General features: G+C 41.4%; 1 protein-coding gene across 1 annotated transcript; it reads right to left on the bottom strand.

The window, feature by feature from the left end:
• Positions 1 to 5913: 5913 nt before the first annotated feature.
• Positions 5914 to 17503, bottom strand: MRPL18 (mitochondrial ribosomal protein L18). The gene is made up of 4 exons (XM_075273603.1): positions 17369 to 17503; positions 13795 to 13981; positions 10654 to 10885; positions 5914 to 7283 (listed from the first exon to the last, which is right to left on the bottom strand). The coding sequence occupies exons 1-4, from the start codon at positions 17403 to 17405 to the stop codon at positions 7212 to 7214; spliced, it is 528 nt and encodes a 175-aa protein (XP_075129704.1). The 5' UTR covers positions 17406 to 17503; the 3' UTR covers positions 5914 to 7211.
• Positions 17504 to 17842: the final 339 nt, after the last annotated feature.

Here is a 17842-nt window from a genome sequence, read left to right as displayed (position 1 = left end):
AAGCCGACCCGAATATAAGCCGAGGCCCCTAATTTTACCACAAAAAAACTGGGAAAACTTATTGACTCGAGTATAAGCCTATGGGGGAAATACAGCAGCTACAGGAAAATTTCAAAAATTAAAATGGTCAGAGTTTTTGGGTGCAGTAGTTGCTGGGTGCTGGGGAAGGGGAGAGGGTGTTTTGGTTGTCTGTCTGCCCCTTCCCTGAGCTTGAGGACTGAGTTTTTTTCCCCCACTTGGAATTCAGCCTAGCTGACTATAGGGTATCTGCAGTGCTTCTATTAACCTCTCCCCGACAGAACAGGAGCACTACAGATACCCTATATTCAGTAGACCGGGCACTTTCAGACACATGGATACATAATGTGTATGTGTTTCACAGTCATTTTCTACTTTTATATGTATTCTAGGGAAAGGAGTGATTTAGAACTTTTATTTACTTTATTTTTTATTATATATTTTTTTAAAGCTTTCCCCCCCCACTATTTTATGGGAGATTCTATATATTACTATTACAGCTGGTCATAGACCCCCCTCCCAAAAGAAAAAATTTTTTTTTTCTTTTTTGCTTGACTCGAGTTTAGCCTGAGGGGGGCTTTTTCAGCAAAAAAACTGTGCTGAAAAATTCAGCTTATACTTGAGTATATACGGTACATCATATAAATACAATAAATAATAGGCTGAAATTAGAGATGAGCGAGTAGTACTCGATCGAGTAGGTATTCGATCGAATACTACGGTATTCGAAATACTCGTATTCGATCGAGTACCACTCGCTATTCGAATGTAAAAGTTCGATGCAGAACCAGCACTGATTGGCCGAATGCTATACAGTCGGCCAATCAACGCTGGTTCTTCTCCTACCTTTAGAAGTCTTCTCCGTGCAGCTTCCCCGCGGCGTCTTCCGGCTCTTCATTCACTCTGACAGGCATCGGGCTTGTAGGGCGGGCATGCGCAGTCGGCTCTGCCCAGGCCCGATGCCTGGCAGAGTGATTTCAGAGCCGGAAGATGCCGCGGGGGCGCTGCAAGGAGAAGACTGCACGGAGGATCCAGCCCAACCCTCACTTGTGGACTTGGTAAGTATAATTTGATCGAACGTTGCCTACCCCTGAAACGAGCATTTTCCCCCATAGACTATAATAGGGTTCGATATTCGATTCGAGTAGTCGAATATTGAAGGGCTACTTGAAACGAATATCGAACCTCGAACATTTTACTGTTCACTCATCTCTAGCTGGTATCAAATATTACATAAATACACAATCCCCAAAAAAATGTAATACAAAAAAACCCATATCACAAATCAAAAACTCATCTAAATCCTGAAATAAATATCCAAATAATATTAAAATTCAATATATATCAGCCCAATGTATATTAACTCTAACAGAAGAACTATGTACAATAAATTGAGGAAAAGACTTCACACTTCAAGGCAAAGTGTGCAAAGTATGTAAATGCAGTGCTTTTTATTCATACACATGACAAGTGTAGAGTATTAACCTTTTGGCCATAATAATTGACCTTCATCAGACTCTACCATACAAAATTACATAATTACAATCAAGTACAGAATTATGCACTTAATGAATACATAAACATGTGTTTACTCTGTTTCATTGCATTCACTTGCTAAAACCAAAAAAGTTCATTTTATTTCTCATTAACGCACACTCAGCCCCCCATCTTGACAGATAAAAAACAAAAATGTAAAAAATTTAGCAAATTTATTAAAAAAGAAAAAGTGAAATATCACATCGAAACGGCGCTGTCCACAGCTGGGACACTGACTTGGCAAAATCCCGCATCATTGCAGCAAAGGCTTGTGGGAAAGTCGGGCATGATGTTCAAGGGAGCTTCCCATAGAGGGCAGCATACAGAGGCAGTGTTTCCATATTTACATCTTGGGAAACATACTTGCATATTCTTCCCATGATCCCCCACAGTGGAGTGAAAATGGCTTTATAAGACTCCACACACCTACAAGGTGGTCTCTCCATAAGGAGTGACAATATCCCCATAATACATTTTTCTTATACATTATCCTAGTCTTAGTGTCGGTAGCGATGTTCCCAGGTAGTCTGGAATAATATCAAACTTACCTGCAGAATAACTACTCCCCATCCGTATCATATGAGCTTATCTCCCCTGTTAGTTTTGAGTTTCCGAGTTGGTTCTCTTTTATTAGATTATTTGCTGTGATATAATTTAGCAAGCTAGCCATTAGTATAACGGTAAATCATTAACAGACAGTGGACATTACAGAAGTAACATTACTGGTGTATTATTTCACTTTTAACCCTACCAACTGTAGAGCATTGCCCATATGACAATACTTTGAGACTCACCCAGGTAAATGAAGAATCTATGATACTACAAAGGCCTATGAATTACACAGCTTAATTCTTTTAGTACACAGACAGATGCCATTTGGGCCTGGTGCCGTATTGATATTTATTTTGCAACTGTAACTTAAGCTGGTTATATTGATTTAAGAGCACTGGTCGTAACTCTTCTATCATCTGGCATTGGTAATACACTTATTTCCACAGATGACAAATATATGTTCATGGTCTCTGTACTTCTATTGCCATCTAGAATTATATTTCTTCATTTATATTTTAGGTTATATATTCTCAGTTACTTTTAAACATTTTCAGTACAATATATTTCTTTGTAGACATGTAGGTGCACTACAAAAACGTAATTTTTAATTTATATTTATCTACTGTATATAGAACTGCCGGGATAACCTAGTGTAGGAGAAAGTCATATAATGCCAAGTGTAAGCTCCTTAGTGTCATTGGGCAAATTAAACAGTTTTATATAGGAAAAGAACTATCTTCCTACGACTCTTCTCTACTACCATCTATGGCTACTGAGCAGAGGTAGAAGCCAGAGAATATGATATTTCAAAATCAGCTCCAGTTTAATTATTTTACAACAGTGATAATGTTTCTAAAGGAATTAACTGGGCATGTGGAGTGTTATGGCTTTGGCTATCAGTGATAGGGCCATATGAATAAATTACATTTACAGATCATAGGAAAGCATTTGCTATTTGCATTAGATGTTGGTTGGACTTGAAGAAGATCTTTCACCACCTCCACCTCCTTGTATCCTTGGATAGAAGCTGCTCCACTGATTCCAGAACAGTTGGAATTATCTCTAGTTCCAATAATTTCTGAGCAATCAGTGCTGGTAGTTTTGGTGCCTGATATCCTCATTAGGTTCTGTGCTGTCAGGTGGGCAGTGTCAGGCAGGAGCAGATAAGGGGTGTGATTCTATGTTCTGACACTGTCTGGCTCTGATTGGAGGTCTGAGTTACGTCCACTTGCCTGCCTCTCCATTAGACTTACCACATGACAGTCCACAGCCTAATAAGCATATCAGGCACCAAAACTAACAGAAACAATTGCTCAGGAACAGTGGGCGCTGGAGAAAAAGTCATATTTAAGGCTGTGTTCACATCTGCACTTGGTGAGCACTCGGGGATTCCATTCCCCATTCTGCTTTAAAAATGTGAAGAGAAAAGTCCTATAAGCAAGACTTTTCTTTCTCCATTTTTCGGGCAGCAACCTGGCAGACCGTATTATAGTCTATGTGATCCACAGGTTTCCGCGGGTAGCTGCTTTTTAAGAAATAGCCACTGGGGTTGAGCCAATCTTGAAATTTCAGGATCGTTTTTAAAATCCGATTTCCGATCATTTTCCATCTGAACCCGATCCCGATCCTAATGAAAGTCCATGGGATTTTTTTTTAATTATCAAAGATCGGATTTTAAAAACGGATTTTAAAAAATTGTGTGCAGGTAAGTTGAGCGACCGGGATCGGAATTCCGTTCCCGATCTTTATTAGGCGGGATCGTGAAATTTACTCAATCGCCGATCGGGATCCGATCACGATCGCTCAACCCTAATAGTCACCATTTGCCTAACTACAGCAGCAATTGAAGTGGTGCACATCAGTCGCGACCACATCGCAAATCCAATCGAGGGACAAAACTCCACTGTTCTCCTGATAGATAGGGGGCTCAACCATACCTCTACCAATCTGCATGTTATCCTCTGTTCCATAGAGACGTGCTAACTTCTTAATATGGGAATACTGTACAGCTATATACCATGAAATAGTGTCAATTGTCAAGCCTGTTTCACACTACAGTTTTACATTCTATTGTTATATTATGCCAGACGATCAAACTAATGGACTGTAAAACTAACAGGATGACTGGTACAAAAGGAATACTTTTGTCTATCAATCATCATTGAGTTGTTTTATTTTTTTATTTTAGGTCCCTGCTCTCAGCTTTTAGTTTTAAGTTTGATAAACATAAGTCTATTAAGGGATCAGTGAAATCGGGGATTAATAGCATGTTCCATTTTTTTTCAGACTGTTTATATTGGATATTAAAACAATGATTGTGTGAATAGATCCAGTAAAGTCTATGGGGTTTTGTGCTGAGCAATAAACAGCCAGCACATGGTTGTGGAAATCTGTTGTATGAATGAGCCCTCAGCCAGGACTTCAGAACAGAAAGTTTTAAGGGTCTTAGGAGTCCTGATATTAGATTTAAAATGAGAACACAGTATGGCCAGGCAACAAGTATGGAAATCCATAACAACATAAAACAATAAAGCAAATATTAAAGCTAATGGATATACTGTATTAAAGCCAAATAATAATTATTCTGCTTCGTTTTGCCAGTCACTTCCTTGACTTGAAAAGGCTGAACTGCAGTACCAGACATAGCCCATGGATAATAGAGGCGCTGTTTCTAGATAAAAAGCAGGCCTTTTTTCTAATTTCACAACTGAACTCATACTTTCTCAGAGCTGACATAGACTTAATGATTTATGAGGCTTAATTGGGGACACAGACATGTTGGTGCCATTTTAACATCAATTTAATTTCAAAGGTTGGCAGCTTTCCATCATATTTGTCACAGCTTTCTCATACTACTTGTTAGTTCATTGAACTGCCAGTTTATCATTACTTCAAAGTTGCTCTGTCCTTAAGAAAACTTGCAGTTATCAAAAACTGCATTCCACTTTGATTTGTGTGGGTTAAAAGGTTAAATTAGCGACATACAAATTATCTTCTACATTTTTATTGTATTTTTAGAAACAAAACATCGTTCCCTATTTAAAAATATCCCATGTGATAGCGATTATTTTTTCCCTAAAATTTGTTGCAGTTCCAACACATTTGTATAGATCTTATATTGCTTTCAACCCATCAGTAAATGAAAATCTTGATATTGTAATAGGAAAGCAGAGCACACTCAAGTATTATACATAGGACTTGCATGTCTTCAATTTATCCTCCCTACAATAAAGTAAATGTACATGTAACTCTAGGTTCACACCTGCACGTGGGTCTCTGTTGTGCTTGTCCACCGGGGGAGCCGAATGAAAGAGAGCAGACCACTAAAACAGAGGTTACTCTGCTGGTTACTATTATGGAGTCCACTGAGTTTCTGCAGTTTTTATACTGAACGGAGAGAAAAGTTCACTATGCCAAACTTTCCTCTCCACTGATTTTCTGCGGTTTCTGTGGTGGAGACTTTCCATTGTTCTGGTCCATCAGAAGGCCAGAATAGCAGACACATACAGGGCCCGACGGACCCCATGGACCTGAGTAAATGCAGTATTAATTCTAAAGGCATATTCGCATGATTAGGTTTCAGCTGTGAAACTTAACCCGTGCATTGGCTAATACTACCAGCCTGCACCCTGTGCCAAGAGAGGGACCCCTAGAAGTATAGTTATCTATGCTGCTAGGAGTCTCTCTCCCAGCATAAAATGCTGGCCGGTAAATTTGGCCAACACACAGACCGATTTTCACACTAGATAATCGGTTGTGTGCATGCAACCTAAGGGTAAGTTCACACGGGTTTTTTGAGGCAGATACGGCCTCAAAATCCGATGCACTGCACCGACATCCAGTCACAGTTACCCGTATTGTGGTCCGGAACCTAAGGCGGCCTCCGTCTCAGGTTCCGGACCAAAAAACCTCATGTGAACTTACCCTCAATGTCAGCTAAATTTACCACTAAAACAGGGAGTGTCCATGCAGCATTTTGTTGGTGGGCGATTTGACTGGTAGTTAAAATGAGGTTTCCTTTAATATCCATAACTTTCTCCATTCTCCGTGTGTGCTGTACATAAAGACCACCAAGACAGGCCTGCTACTACGATTGAGTAACATACTCACATATGATCTATAACCATTGTAAGCTGATGGCTGGTCAGGTAATGGAGGGGGTGTACATCTAACCCAGACTACTAAGGTGGGTAAGATGAGAAAACTCCAGAAAGAACATTTCTTAGCAGATAACTATTGTCTTCTGAGGGTTATTTCAAAGTTACGGTTACAGGACTGGATGTTTAGGGATGGCAAGTAGGTTGGTAGTGGGACCTGTCATTCCACCCCCCTCCAGTCCACACTTTGGGGATGTTCCGCCAGCGACTCAGCTGCAGCGTCTGCTCATCAAGGGAGACTTAAGAAGTTGCTCCAGCAGCAACACTTTGGCAGAGCTTGGCTGGAGAGCCAAAGAAAGAGGTAATATTTTTGGAGCTGTGTCCTGAATTATTCTACTGGCTTTTTGATTTATGTTATCCTAAGTGAGGTAACCTATTCTATGTTTAGTTAGAGCCTAGCCGGGCAGGTATTTATTTTTGTATTGTTTCCTTTTGTTGCTGCACTACCTTTTTGAGTGAAAATAAATAATAATCTGGACTTTTGTGTGTATGCCACCCCACTTAGCAACCCCCGAAACTGACATTATAGTATCCTGACTTATTTAATAGCAACATAATTGGTCCATGAAGGAGAATAACAGCAAATGTATCAGCACCACAGTGCAAATAGGAGAAATAAAAATTTCAAATCCAAGTTTTATTGAATCTGCTTTTGTTTGTTTTTTTTAAATAGAAATGCATTGTTGAAAGATACAAAATATTGATAGATGAAGGAATTGCAAAAATGGAAACTAAATCGGACATGAACCTTTTAAAAGTTTAGCTTGGCCTGACAAGTTGTGGCAATAAAGTGGACTCGAATTATAACATGATGTTTTACAGATGTAGTTCAACTTTGTATTGAGAAGAAATTTCCAAGAAAGGCATACAGGCTCTATGCAATGGCTTCAGGGGCAGGTACATTTAGTAGAGGTTTGCACTATAGATAGGACTTGCACCTTTTACACCCTATTCATAAATGCGCCTGGGTTCATTTAACACTATTCCACCTTCAATCATTGCATTTCGAAATCTCTGCACCTAGAAAACAAAAATAGAAGAAAATAAGGTGGTGAATAAAAAACAAGTAAATTGGCCAACTATTGGGTCAATTATCTATAATGTAAGTGTTCATTTCCAATAACTGGCCTGCGTAAATGTGCCGGCAATAATCAGACAAATGAATACTTTTTTTGTGACAAAATCTGATCCTTTGTTGGCAGCATATCACCCTGTGTAAACGGGGATGTGCTGCTGACAAAACTGCATGGGTTTGACAAATGATCTCTTTAGCAATTGCTCTCCCCGAAACATCATTTGCCTCAACGTATTTGAAAGTGGGTGCTGATCAATATGTTATATTGTCACTGGCTATTCGTCTGCCATGCATTGGCTTGTACAATGGACCTTTACATGCACACTGCTGTACTTGGCTTCTTATCCTTTAGCAGTGCAAGACATGGAAGCCATCGTACTTTGGGAGTGCTTTTCAAGTTGGGTATCAAAGGAGAGCGATGCTCTTGCAACTTTTAGAAGCTTTTTTCTGTAAAGATTGTTACATTTGTACTCTATAGTTATATGTAAATATTACATACATAAATAGATATGTTTTGAATAAGGGATATTCGATAATAAAAAGTGAGCACCGCTCTTACAGGTCCGTCCCTAATCACAAGACAGGAACAAACACAGGCCACGCCAGAGCCAAAAGCACAGATGAGCTTTAAAAATGACCACACTATTTAGATATCCTTCATCAGCAGCACAAACTAAGCCTGAGCGACTGATGAATACATTTATGAACTGCTACTTCACTTCCAAGATAAATAAGGATGCTTTTAAGCTCAAACAGAGCAAATAAAGGGACATACAAATCAACGATAACATGAGAAAACAGTGTGGGCACTCCTGTGTATATATATATATTGACATGGCAGTGTCCTTTACTTGTTTGTGCATCCAAAATAAACCAAAAGCAAGACAAGCACAGGGGATCGCACACACAGAACCGTGAGATTAAATAGAATAATCAAGCACAATAAGTACACAGACAGCATGGCTGCTTGACCTATGCAACTAATTCATGTTACTTCACATCCATCCACGATGATTCCTGGAGATATAAAATGTAATCAGAGCTTTCAAGAGGTTTTATATACACATCAATGGCAGTATTATTACTCAATTTAGAGAGGTCAATGTCAGGTTCAGCAAAGCGATTATGAAAAAGTTGTTACTTGTATGAAGCAAATCCAACACAGATACATCTAAAACCCACCAGCAGGACTTAACATATGGTAGCAACATTGCAGAATGTGTTCCAGGCAGAAATGTGATGCAATAGTCCTCCTTAATAACCATATGTCATTTGGCTGACCTGTATACAACAAGTTCCTAAAAGGAAGTTCTAAAGGAACACAAAATGGGGATTTGACCGCATCTTGAAATGCCTTTGCAGTTTCCATATCGAATTAATGGTAGATTAATTATCTTGAAATGCAAAACCAGTTAACCTGTGACTCCACCCACCAAATTGGAAAAATCATTAAAGAGGACCTTTCCCCAACTCCACAAACTCCTGTTCTTAGCATCTGATAAAAGGCACTGCTCCACTGATTCCAGCACAGTTGGAATTTGTTTTCTAGCCCCCACCATCTCACAGTAGAGTCTGTAATGTCAGGCAGGAACAGACAAGGGGCTCTGACACTGGCTACTTCTGATTAGAGCTCTGAATTATACCCCGCTGCCTGACACCACCCTTCTGACTGTACAGAGCTTAAATAGAACATTGGCCACTAAAACTTACTGCACTTATTGCTCAGGAACGGTAGGGACTAGTGAGAAAATTGCGCAGGGATCAGTGGAGCGGCGCCTATAGGCACCTAACAGAGGCCAAGAACTTGAATTGATGGTGGTAGTGAAAGGTCCTGTTTAACCGGTCTCATCACTAAACTTGAAATGTATGAGTATGCACCAAAATTGGTATATAATCTGATAGTATACGAATCAAGAGGGCTAACCTTGTAAGAACAGGACCAAACAACTCATTAACAAGAATATTTGAGAATAGACCCTTGAGCCTAAGGGTTAGTTCACACGGGGACATGGAGGAAGATTTTGACAGCGGAATCCACGTCATAATCCTCCTCCATACAATGTTAGTCTATGTAGACTGCTAGCTTTTTTTTCTGCTAGCAGAGAAAAAGAAGCGACATGACCTTTCTTCAGGCGTTTTCCGCCTGAAGAAAGCAATAGAAGTGAATGGGAAGCGTTTTTTACCGCGCGTTTTTTTGCAAAAAACCATGTTGTGTTCTCTTAAAGAGGACCTTTCATCAGATCGGGCACAGGCAGTTCTATATACTGTTGGAAAGCTGACAGTGCGCTGAATTCAGCGCACTGTCAGCTTTCCCGATCTGCGCCCGGTGTAAAGCGCTATCGGTCCCGGCCTATCGCGCTGTACAGTGTGAGGGGGAGGAACGCCCCCTCCCTCTGCTCACAGTGCTCGTCCATAGACGAGTATTATCAGGAGGGGAGGGGGGGCGTTCCTCCCTGCTCCACAGTACAGTGCGATAGGCGCTGCTGGGCAGAAGGGCGTCCCTGGCTAAGTGTCAGAAACGCCCTTCTGACTGTAAAGCGCTACGGTACCGGGACCGATAGCGCTTTACCCGGGGCACAGATCGGGAAAGCCGACAGTGCGCTGAATTCAGCGCACTGTCAGCTTTCCAGCAGTATATAAAACTGCCTGTGCCCAATCTGATGAAAGGTCCTCTTTAAAGGATGGGAAACCCCCCTGGAAGCTGTTTTTACAAAAAACTCTCCACAAAAAGCGTGCCAAGGTAAAAAAAAAACGCTTCCTAATTAGGAAGGTTTTTTTTCCAGTGCCAAAATAAACCACACGTTACTTACGTGTGAACTAAACCTTAGAATAGTATTAGAAAAAAAAAAAACATTTTTTGAACGTCCCCGCCACAAAATGTCTAGCTATTCCAGCTCTGTAACTAGATGGCTAAAAGCACTATTCAGATTGAAATAATTTCCTTGAGAATTAATCCCAAATTAATACACGTTTCATGACCACATTATATATATTTTAAAACGATATATCCAGGCAGTCCACTCCTATACTGCGCAAGGATGTTCCTGTATGTCCTTGCAAGGTTAGGCTGCTATAAGAAATTGGATCTCCTATAGGGGGGGGGGGGGGGCAGGGGTGGTTTATTCAATGAGCACTGTGTGCACAGCTATGGGAAAGAAGAGATTATTTTGGATAATAAATTCTTGTTAGTTAAGATTCTCCTATACACAGTTATTGACTTAGGCCACTATCACCTTAGCAAACCATTATAGCTATCTTTATTAAAGTTCGGCATGAATGTTTGAATTTAGAAGAATTTAGAAGTTTTCATCTTACCGACTCACTACGGAACACCCACGGGACCTCCTGAAAATCCGTAAAATGTATTCCAGCTTCCAAGCAGCGCTGAGCCAAAACTCTACCAACATTTTCACACGCCATGGCATCTTTTGTACTGTAAAGATGTCTCTTCACAGCCCATTCTCTGGTAGAGGCAGAGAGCACGACATTGCCACTACAATGTTCCACAGATGCAGTCACATTATGTCCAGTGCGTTCTAGCCGTACCCTTTAATATATAAAAAAACAACAACAAAAAACATTCATTATTACTGTTAGATAAATAAATATCAAACAAAACTTTAACAAAAAGATAAAAGGGTAATGCAACAGTAAGTCCATGTTCACATCTGCATTGGAGGTTCTTCCATGTATTCATGTCACTGTCGGCTTTCCCGATCTGTGCCCCGGGTGAAGAGCTATCGGTCCCGGTACCGTAGCGCTTTACAGTCAGAAGGGCGTTTCTGACACTCTGTCAGAAATGTCCTTCTGCACAGCAGCATCTATAGCGCTGTACAGTGTGAGCGGGGAGGAACGCCCCCTCCCCTCCTGATAATACTCGTCTATGGACGAGTACTGTGAGCAAAGGGAGGGGGTGAACAGAGTGTCAGAAACGCCCTTCTGACGATGAAGAGCTGCGGTACCGGTGCTCTTCACCTGGGGCACAGATCGGGAAAGCCGACAGTGCGCTGAATCCAGCTGTATATAACACCGCACGTGCCAAAATCCATGAAAGGGCCTCTTTAATAAAGAAGAAGTCGGCATTCAAGACTCAACCTAAATCTAAATGCTAATAATGAAAATAATGTATAAATAGCATATGAAATGGCAATAAAGAGGAAACAAAAAAAAAAAAAAAAAATCTCTCTATATATTTGTACTTTTAAATAATACATACTACCCCCACTCAAGAAAAATGAAAAATAATGATCAATTTTACTGTATACTAAAGACTGAATAATGAGACGAAATAGTTAAAGAGGACCTTTCACCAACTCCAACTTCAGTGGAGAGTTCTTTCTCCAGCCTTCACCATGTCTGAGCAATCGGTGCAGTTTCCACATCCAATATGCTTGTTAGGCTGAGTGCACACAGGGTTTTTTGGTCAGGAAACTGAGGCGGAGGCCACCTCAGTTTCAGGACCAAAAAATGGGTAGCCGCGACTGGATGCCGATGCAACCAGTCGCGCACTCCGCTCTGGATTAGGCCCAATGAATGGGCCTAGTAGGGAGGAGGGAGTGTCTTCAGGCAAATCGTCTTAAGAATGAGCATGTCCGTTCTTGAGTCGGAACAATTGACTTCCGGAAAAAAGAACTGACCGTCTCCTATTGATTTCAATGGGAGCCATCTTTTTGGTCAGGATTTTGAGGCGAATACGGCCTCAAAGTCCTGACCAAAATACCCTGTGTGAACTCAGCCTCAGGCTCTCTACTGTAAGGTGAGTGGTGCCCTTCTGTCTTGTGCAGTCTAGGAGAGCCTACCTGACAGTAGTGAATATAAGCACCATATTAGGTGCTAAAACTAACCAAAATAATTGCTCCGGAACGGTGGGGGCTACAGAAAAAAAATCCATCTATTGCAAAATTGTTTAGAATATCAAAATGTAAATGCAGCAATTATTTGAGTGTCTTTTCTATCCCTCCGTCCACTCTTCATAAACTAATATGAATTACCGTATTTTTTGTACTATAAGACGCACTTTTTTCCCCCCCAAATCTGGGGGAAAAATTAGGGTGCGTCTTATAACCTGGATGTTCGCCATGTTCCTGCTGCTGGCTTTCTGCGGCGACAGGAGCGTGGCAATGCTGCAGGCCCCAGCACCTATGCCGTCGTCTACAATCCTTCCCGGCATCTGCCGTTCTATTGCCGGGATGCTGTGTCTGTAAGAATAATAGCGGCCGCTCTGCTGCACAGCGGTCGCCATAGCAACCGGGTCTCCGCTATACGCGGAGGCCCAAAGCTAATGCCCGCAATTAGAATGCATTAAAACTTAACCCCCCCCTTCCCCCCAAAGTGTATAGAATACACCCCAATACTTTTAAAGTTGCAGGCCGGCTCCTGCGCGGTGAGGTCGCAGGAGCCGACCTGTTCTGCTGACAGCCGGGAGCCAACTGAAGGCTTCCAGGCCTGTCATAGCTATATTAGTATTGCGGTTGGTCTATGACCAGCCATAATAGTAACATAGAGAATCTCCCACAGACGGCAATACACTTGTATTGCAGTCTATGGGACTTGCAATCAAATGATTTCAGGTTCATGCCACCTAGGGGAAAGGGGCAATAAAATAGTGGAAAAAAAAAAAAAAGCTTTAAACAAATAAAATAAATAAAACTTCTAAACCACCTCTTTTCCCTAGAATACATATAAAAACAGAAAATTACTGTGAAACACATACACATTAGGAATCCCTGTGTCCGAAAATGCCCGGTCTACTAATAGTTTTCAAACCGCCGTGTTTTTTTTTCTCACCGTTTTGCCTCTGATTTAAATAAAAGGTTATCTAAGCAATAGACATTCCCCAAAATGGTATAACTAAAAAGTACATCTGGCCCCGCAAAAAAACGCTCTATGGATCTCCGTACAGCTGCAGGGTCACCTGTCAATGTGGCCTTGCAACTGTTGCAAAACTACAACTCCCATATATTAAATATTTTACCATTTTTTTTGCTTCAAAATTTTTTTCCCCTATTTTCCTCCTCTAAAACCTAGGTGCGTCTTATAGCCCAGTATGTCTTATAGTCCGAAAAATACGGTAATTTCCTGAAAAGCAAACATTTTTCTTTAAAGAGGACCTTTCACCACCCCAAGACGTCGCTGTTCCCTTCACTGTCAGAAACTCCCTTCTGAGAGTGAAGGGATTAATTAACATACAGGGTGTCAAAAATTATGGGGTTCAGAAGTCCACAACGAGGGGGCTAGAGACAAGATGCAAAATGCCCCAGAGTCTGTGCAGTAGCGCCTATAACATGGTGCAAAAAACTGCACAGCCTTGGGGTGTTCAAAGGTTCTCTTTAATAAGATATGTTACAAAGTTTCATATATTAACTTGTACTATTCATTTCTGAAAAGTTGTTCATATGAAAGCTTTAAACTAAACAAAATATTGTGTTTATATACACATTTTCTGTAATTCCTCACCTATGCCAGTATTGACGTGTCGGCCACACTGTGCCCCATCCCCGATCCTTAACAGCAAGTGCAAGTCGCTCTAGGTTTCGAGGATTCCTATTGGTGAAATCTGGGTTTACAATTGCATTCTCATGTGTGTCTACTTCCACCACCTCGGAGGTTTGTACGCTAGTAGATGTACTAGCTTGACGGAATGCTTAAATAAAAAAATAATAAATAAAAGAATGAAATATTATTACTACCACATATATGAGTAACACGCAGAATTGTCAGCATTAATATGACTACCATCTTAATATCTGAAGAAGGAGGGTCGATTTGAACGGCATAGTGACCTGTGTACAGACCTATTCAAAAGTGAATTATGTGAGGTGTGGATGGGCAGCATTGTCTTCAATAATGTTAGAAGTCGTTCCAATTACAAATATAATTTAGCTCAATCTATTATTTCAAAACTGGAAAAAACCACAGAGCATAAACAATACATCAATCCATAACACAAGGGAAGGTAGGTAACGTTGATTGTTCAATAAAGAGGACAGTTTGATGTGTTGGTATAATGAGTTGAAAAGTATGGGGAAGGCATCGGAGAGATCTTAGGCCGGGTTCACACGATGTCTTTTGGCACATAATGTGCCACGTAGACGGCGCGGGATCTTTTGCGGGCTGTATACGCTCCCATTGTTTTCAATGGGAGCCGGTACCGTATACGCGGCGCTATTTTGCGGCCGCCGCAAAATAGTGCTGCGTATACGGTACCGGCTCCCAATGAAAATAATGGGAGCGTATACAGCCCGCAAAAGCTCCCGCGCTGTCTATGTGGCACACTACGTGCCAAACTACATCGTGTGAACCCGGCCTTAGAGACTGTTGTATAAAAAGCATATAAGAAGAGAGTAAAGGAGGTCATGTGAGGATAAGATATTACTGAGAGTGGTGGCTCCAAGATGGCTCAATGGTTGGCACTTTTGCCTTGCAGTGCTGAAGTCAAATTCAATGAAGAACATTTGCAAGAAATTTGTACCTCCTCCCTGTGTTTGTATGAGTTTCCTCCAAATACTCTGGTCTTGCTCACACTTCAAAGGCATACTAAAAGGGAATTTCTATTGTGAGCCCTACTTGTGGCAGTGACTGATGACAATGTCTGAAAATCATTGCAGAATATATTGATGCTATACAAGTAAGATATATAAATAAATCAGGAGACTAGGTCAGAGTTGAACAGTATAGAACGGACAGGTTGTAGACCGCCATCTATGTTATCGGGGTAGCCAGTGGAGAAATTGGCAGATTGGACTAGAGGTTTAAGTGGGTTGGAGGAGAGGCCACACAGAGTGTTAAGGCTTGAATGTGCTCCTGAAAGACAAGGCTGTATCGAAGGTTACCCCAAGGTGGGCTCGTGAGGCTAGGGAATATGTGGAGACATTTAGAAGCTATGCTAGATGAGAGAATAGAGGTTTACTCCTGAACTGGTTGATAGACACTCTGGGATTCTGGATAGCAGGTAACATTTGGGACAAAGAGATATAGTAGTGTTAAAAAAATAGCAGTCCAACATCATTAAGATTATAAGTCAATGTTTTTGGTAGAAGTAATATTTTTACACAGCAAGTAATATACTTGTATGTGTAGTAGAAAAAAAACAACAAAACAATCAGAAGAAAAATAAATAGACAAAATCTACTGCTATTTTTTTTTTTTTTTTGAACAGCCTAATATTCCTTTATCCCTTAAGCTAGATTAACACTAGCGTTCAAGTTTCTGTCCTTCAGGTCTGCATGGGTACCCAAAAGACAGAAATCCTGTCCTTTTATAAGGAAACAGGCAGAGAGATAAGTCCTCCTTGCAGGATTTTTTCTCTCCACAGATTTTATGCAGAATCATCAGTGGAGTGCTTGAATGCTAGCGGGAACCTAGCATTGCTTTCTGTACAGGATTAACACAAACTGGATACATTTTGTTATTCTTTTGATTTGGAAGTTAACGTTTAGGATTTCCTGTGCATTTACACTCATGCAAATATAAGTTGGTTACAATGCTTTTGAAACTTATTTTTTGAACACTACTGTATATTTTAGTGTAAACGACGTAAAATTTGAACTGGAAGCTGAAGGACTCTATTAGATGTTCCATGGAAGAGGTATAGATGGAGAATATCCGGGGTCCTAGACAAAGCCTTGAAGGACACCGACACAAGAGGTGAGACAAGGAGGTAATGTGTGAATGAGGAACACGAACTGTGTGGTTGGTGAAGTATTTGGAGATACAGAAGATGGCAAAGTGTGCAATACCAAGTAACAAGAGAGTTCGTAACAGAAGGGAGGGCTCTTCTGTATTAAAGACAGACGAAAGATGTACAAGGATGAGCAAATAGTTATGTTTAAAAAGTGATGGGAAGAGACCATTGGTTAATTATGGGTTAGGGTTGTGATAAACATAGTAATAAGTTTAGAGATGAGATAGGATGCACAGAATCAAATGAGTAAGATATTGAGGTGTGGAATGGGAAATGGGGGGGGGGGGTAGTTTCTCACTGGTAAGATCTACGGAAGAAGCAGGATATGGGGAAAGGACGGAGCGGTTGTCTAAAATGGTTGTGGGAACTGCTTCAAGCTTTTTCTGATCTTACAGGGAGTTAAAAAGAGTTAGATAATTGGGGTTTTGTGCTATATCAAAGAAGATATGACAGTACTGAAGCGGTCCTGCGGAGCAGAGAAGATACGACAGCAGTGAAGTGGTCCTGCAGAGAAAAGAAGATGCAAAAGTACTGAAGCGGTCCTGCGGGGTAGAGAAGTTAGGACAGCAGTGAAGCGGCCCTGCAGAGAAGAGAAGATGCGACAGTACTGAAGCGGTCCTGCAGAGAAGAGAAGATGCGACAGTACTGAAGCGGTCCTGCGGGGTAGAGAAGATACAACAGTACTGAAACGGTCCTGCGGGGTAGAGAAGATACAACAGTACTGAAACGGTCCTGCGGGGTAGAGAAGATACGACAGCAGTGAAGCGGTCCTGCGGGGCAGAGAAGATGCAACAGTACTGAAGTGGTCCTGCAGAGAAGAGAAGCTGTGACGGTACTGAAGCGATCCTGCGGGGTAGAGAAGATGCAACAACAGTGAAGCGGCCCTGCGGGGTAGAGAAGATGCAACAACAGTGAAACGGTCCTGCAGAGAAGATATGACAATAGTGAAGCAGCCCTGCAGAGAAGATATGACAATAGTGGTGCGTTCCTTTAGAGAAGAGAATGTAAGAGAGTAGTGAAGTAGTCCAGTCCTGAGTTATCCACACAATTCACACATGGCAGAAGAGATCTATGCAGATGAGCGGGTATGTTGCTGTGCCTTGGGACGGTGCGACGCTGCAGAATATGAGGGCGCCATAGAAGTAAGCTGAACAAAGAATTATATGCAGTGGATTTTTATTACTAATGTTTGCAGTGCGCTGGTCTGTGGGAAATACAGGCAGATGTGGGTCAATGGTCAGCAGTTCAGCCAATAATGTTCTGCATCCATATACACAGGTATACCGTGCAGTCCTGTGCATGTACTAAATCCTGTGTAGTGTCACACAGTGTCATGTACAGCCTCACCTTGTAGGACACCTCTGCTTCTTCTCAGGATGGACATGACTACATCAAATCTCAAGGTGACATCTACTCTACGTATCAGGCACTTTCTGCCTGCGCTCCAGGACACAAGAACACGGCAGCAGATGTCACTTACTTTAGGACTAAAGGACCTTTGATGATGTCATGACAAGGAGGAGCCAGCCTCTGAGATTACGGGAAATGCATGAGCAGAAGGTAGGGGGTAAACGCCGGACTCTTGCACGTGACTAATCACATGGTTGTGACATCATCAAAGGTCCTTTCATTTAGCAGTATTTAGGTTTTGCAGCTGCAGAGAGCGTGTTTGTGCTGCAGTGCCCTGTGTGTCAGTAGAAGGTGCATGTACAGTGCTGTGTGTGCGCAGTAACTATATAGATAGAAGGCAACATAATGTATAGGCCACTGGAAGCCAAGCTGCTGCAGAGCCTCCATGCATAGAATGAATGGAAGCATGGT

This window comes from Leptodactylus fuscus, chromosome 5 (assembly GCF_031893055.1).
Source record: "Leptodactylus fuscus isolate aLepFus1 chromosome 5, aLepFus1.hap2, whole genome shotgun sequence".
In the NCBI taxonomy this organism is placed as follows: Eukaryota; Metazoa; Chordata; class Amphibia; order Anura; family Leptodactylidae; genus Leptodactylus; species Leptodactylus fuscus.
Note: the sequence above shows the minus strand (reverse complement) of the source record. Positions and strands in the feature narration are given on the sequence as shown.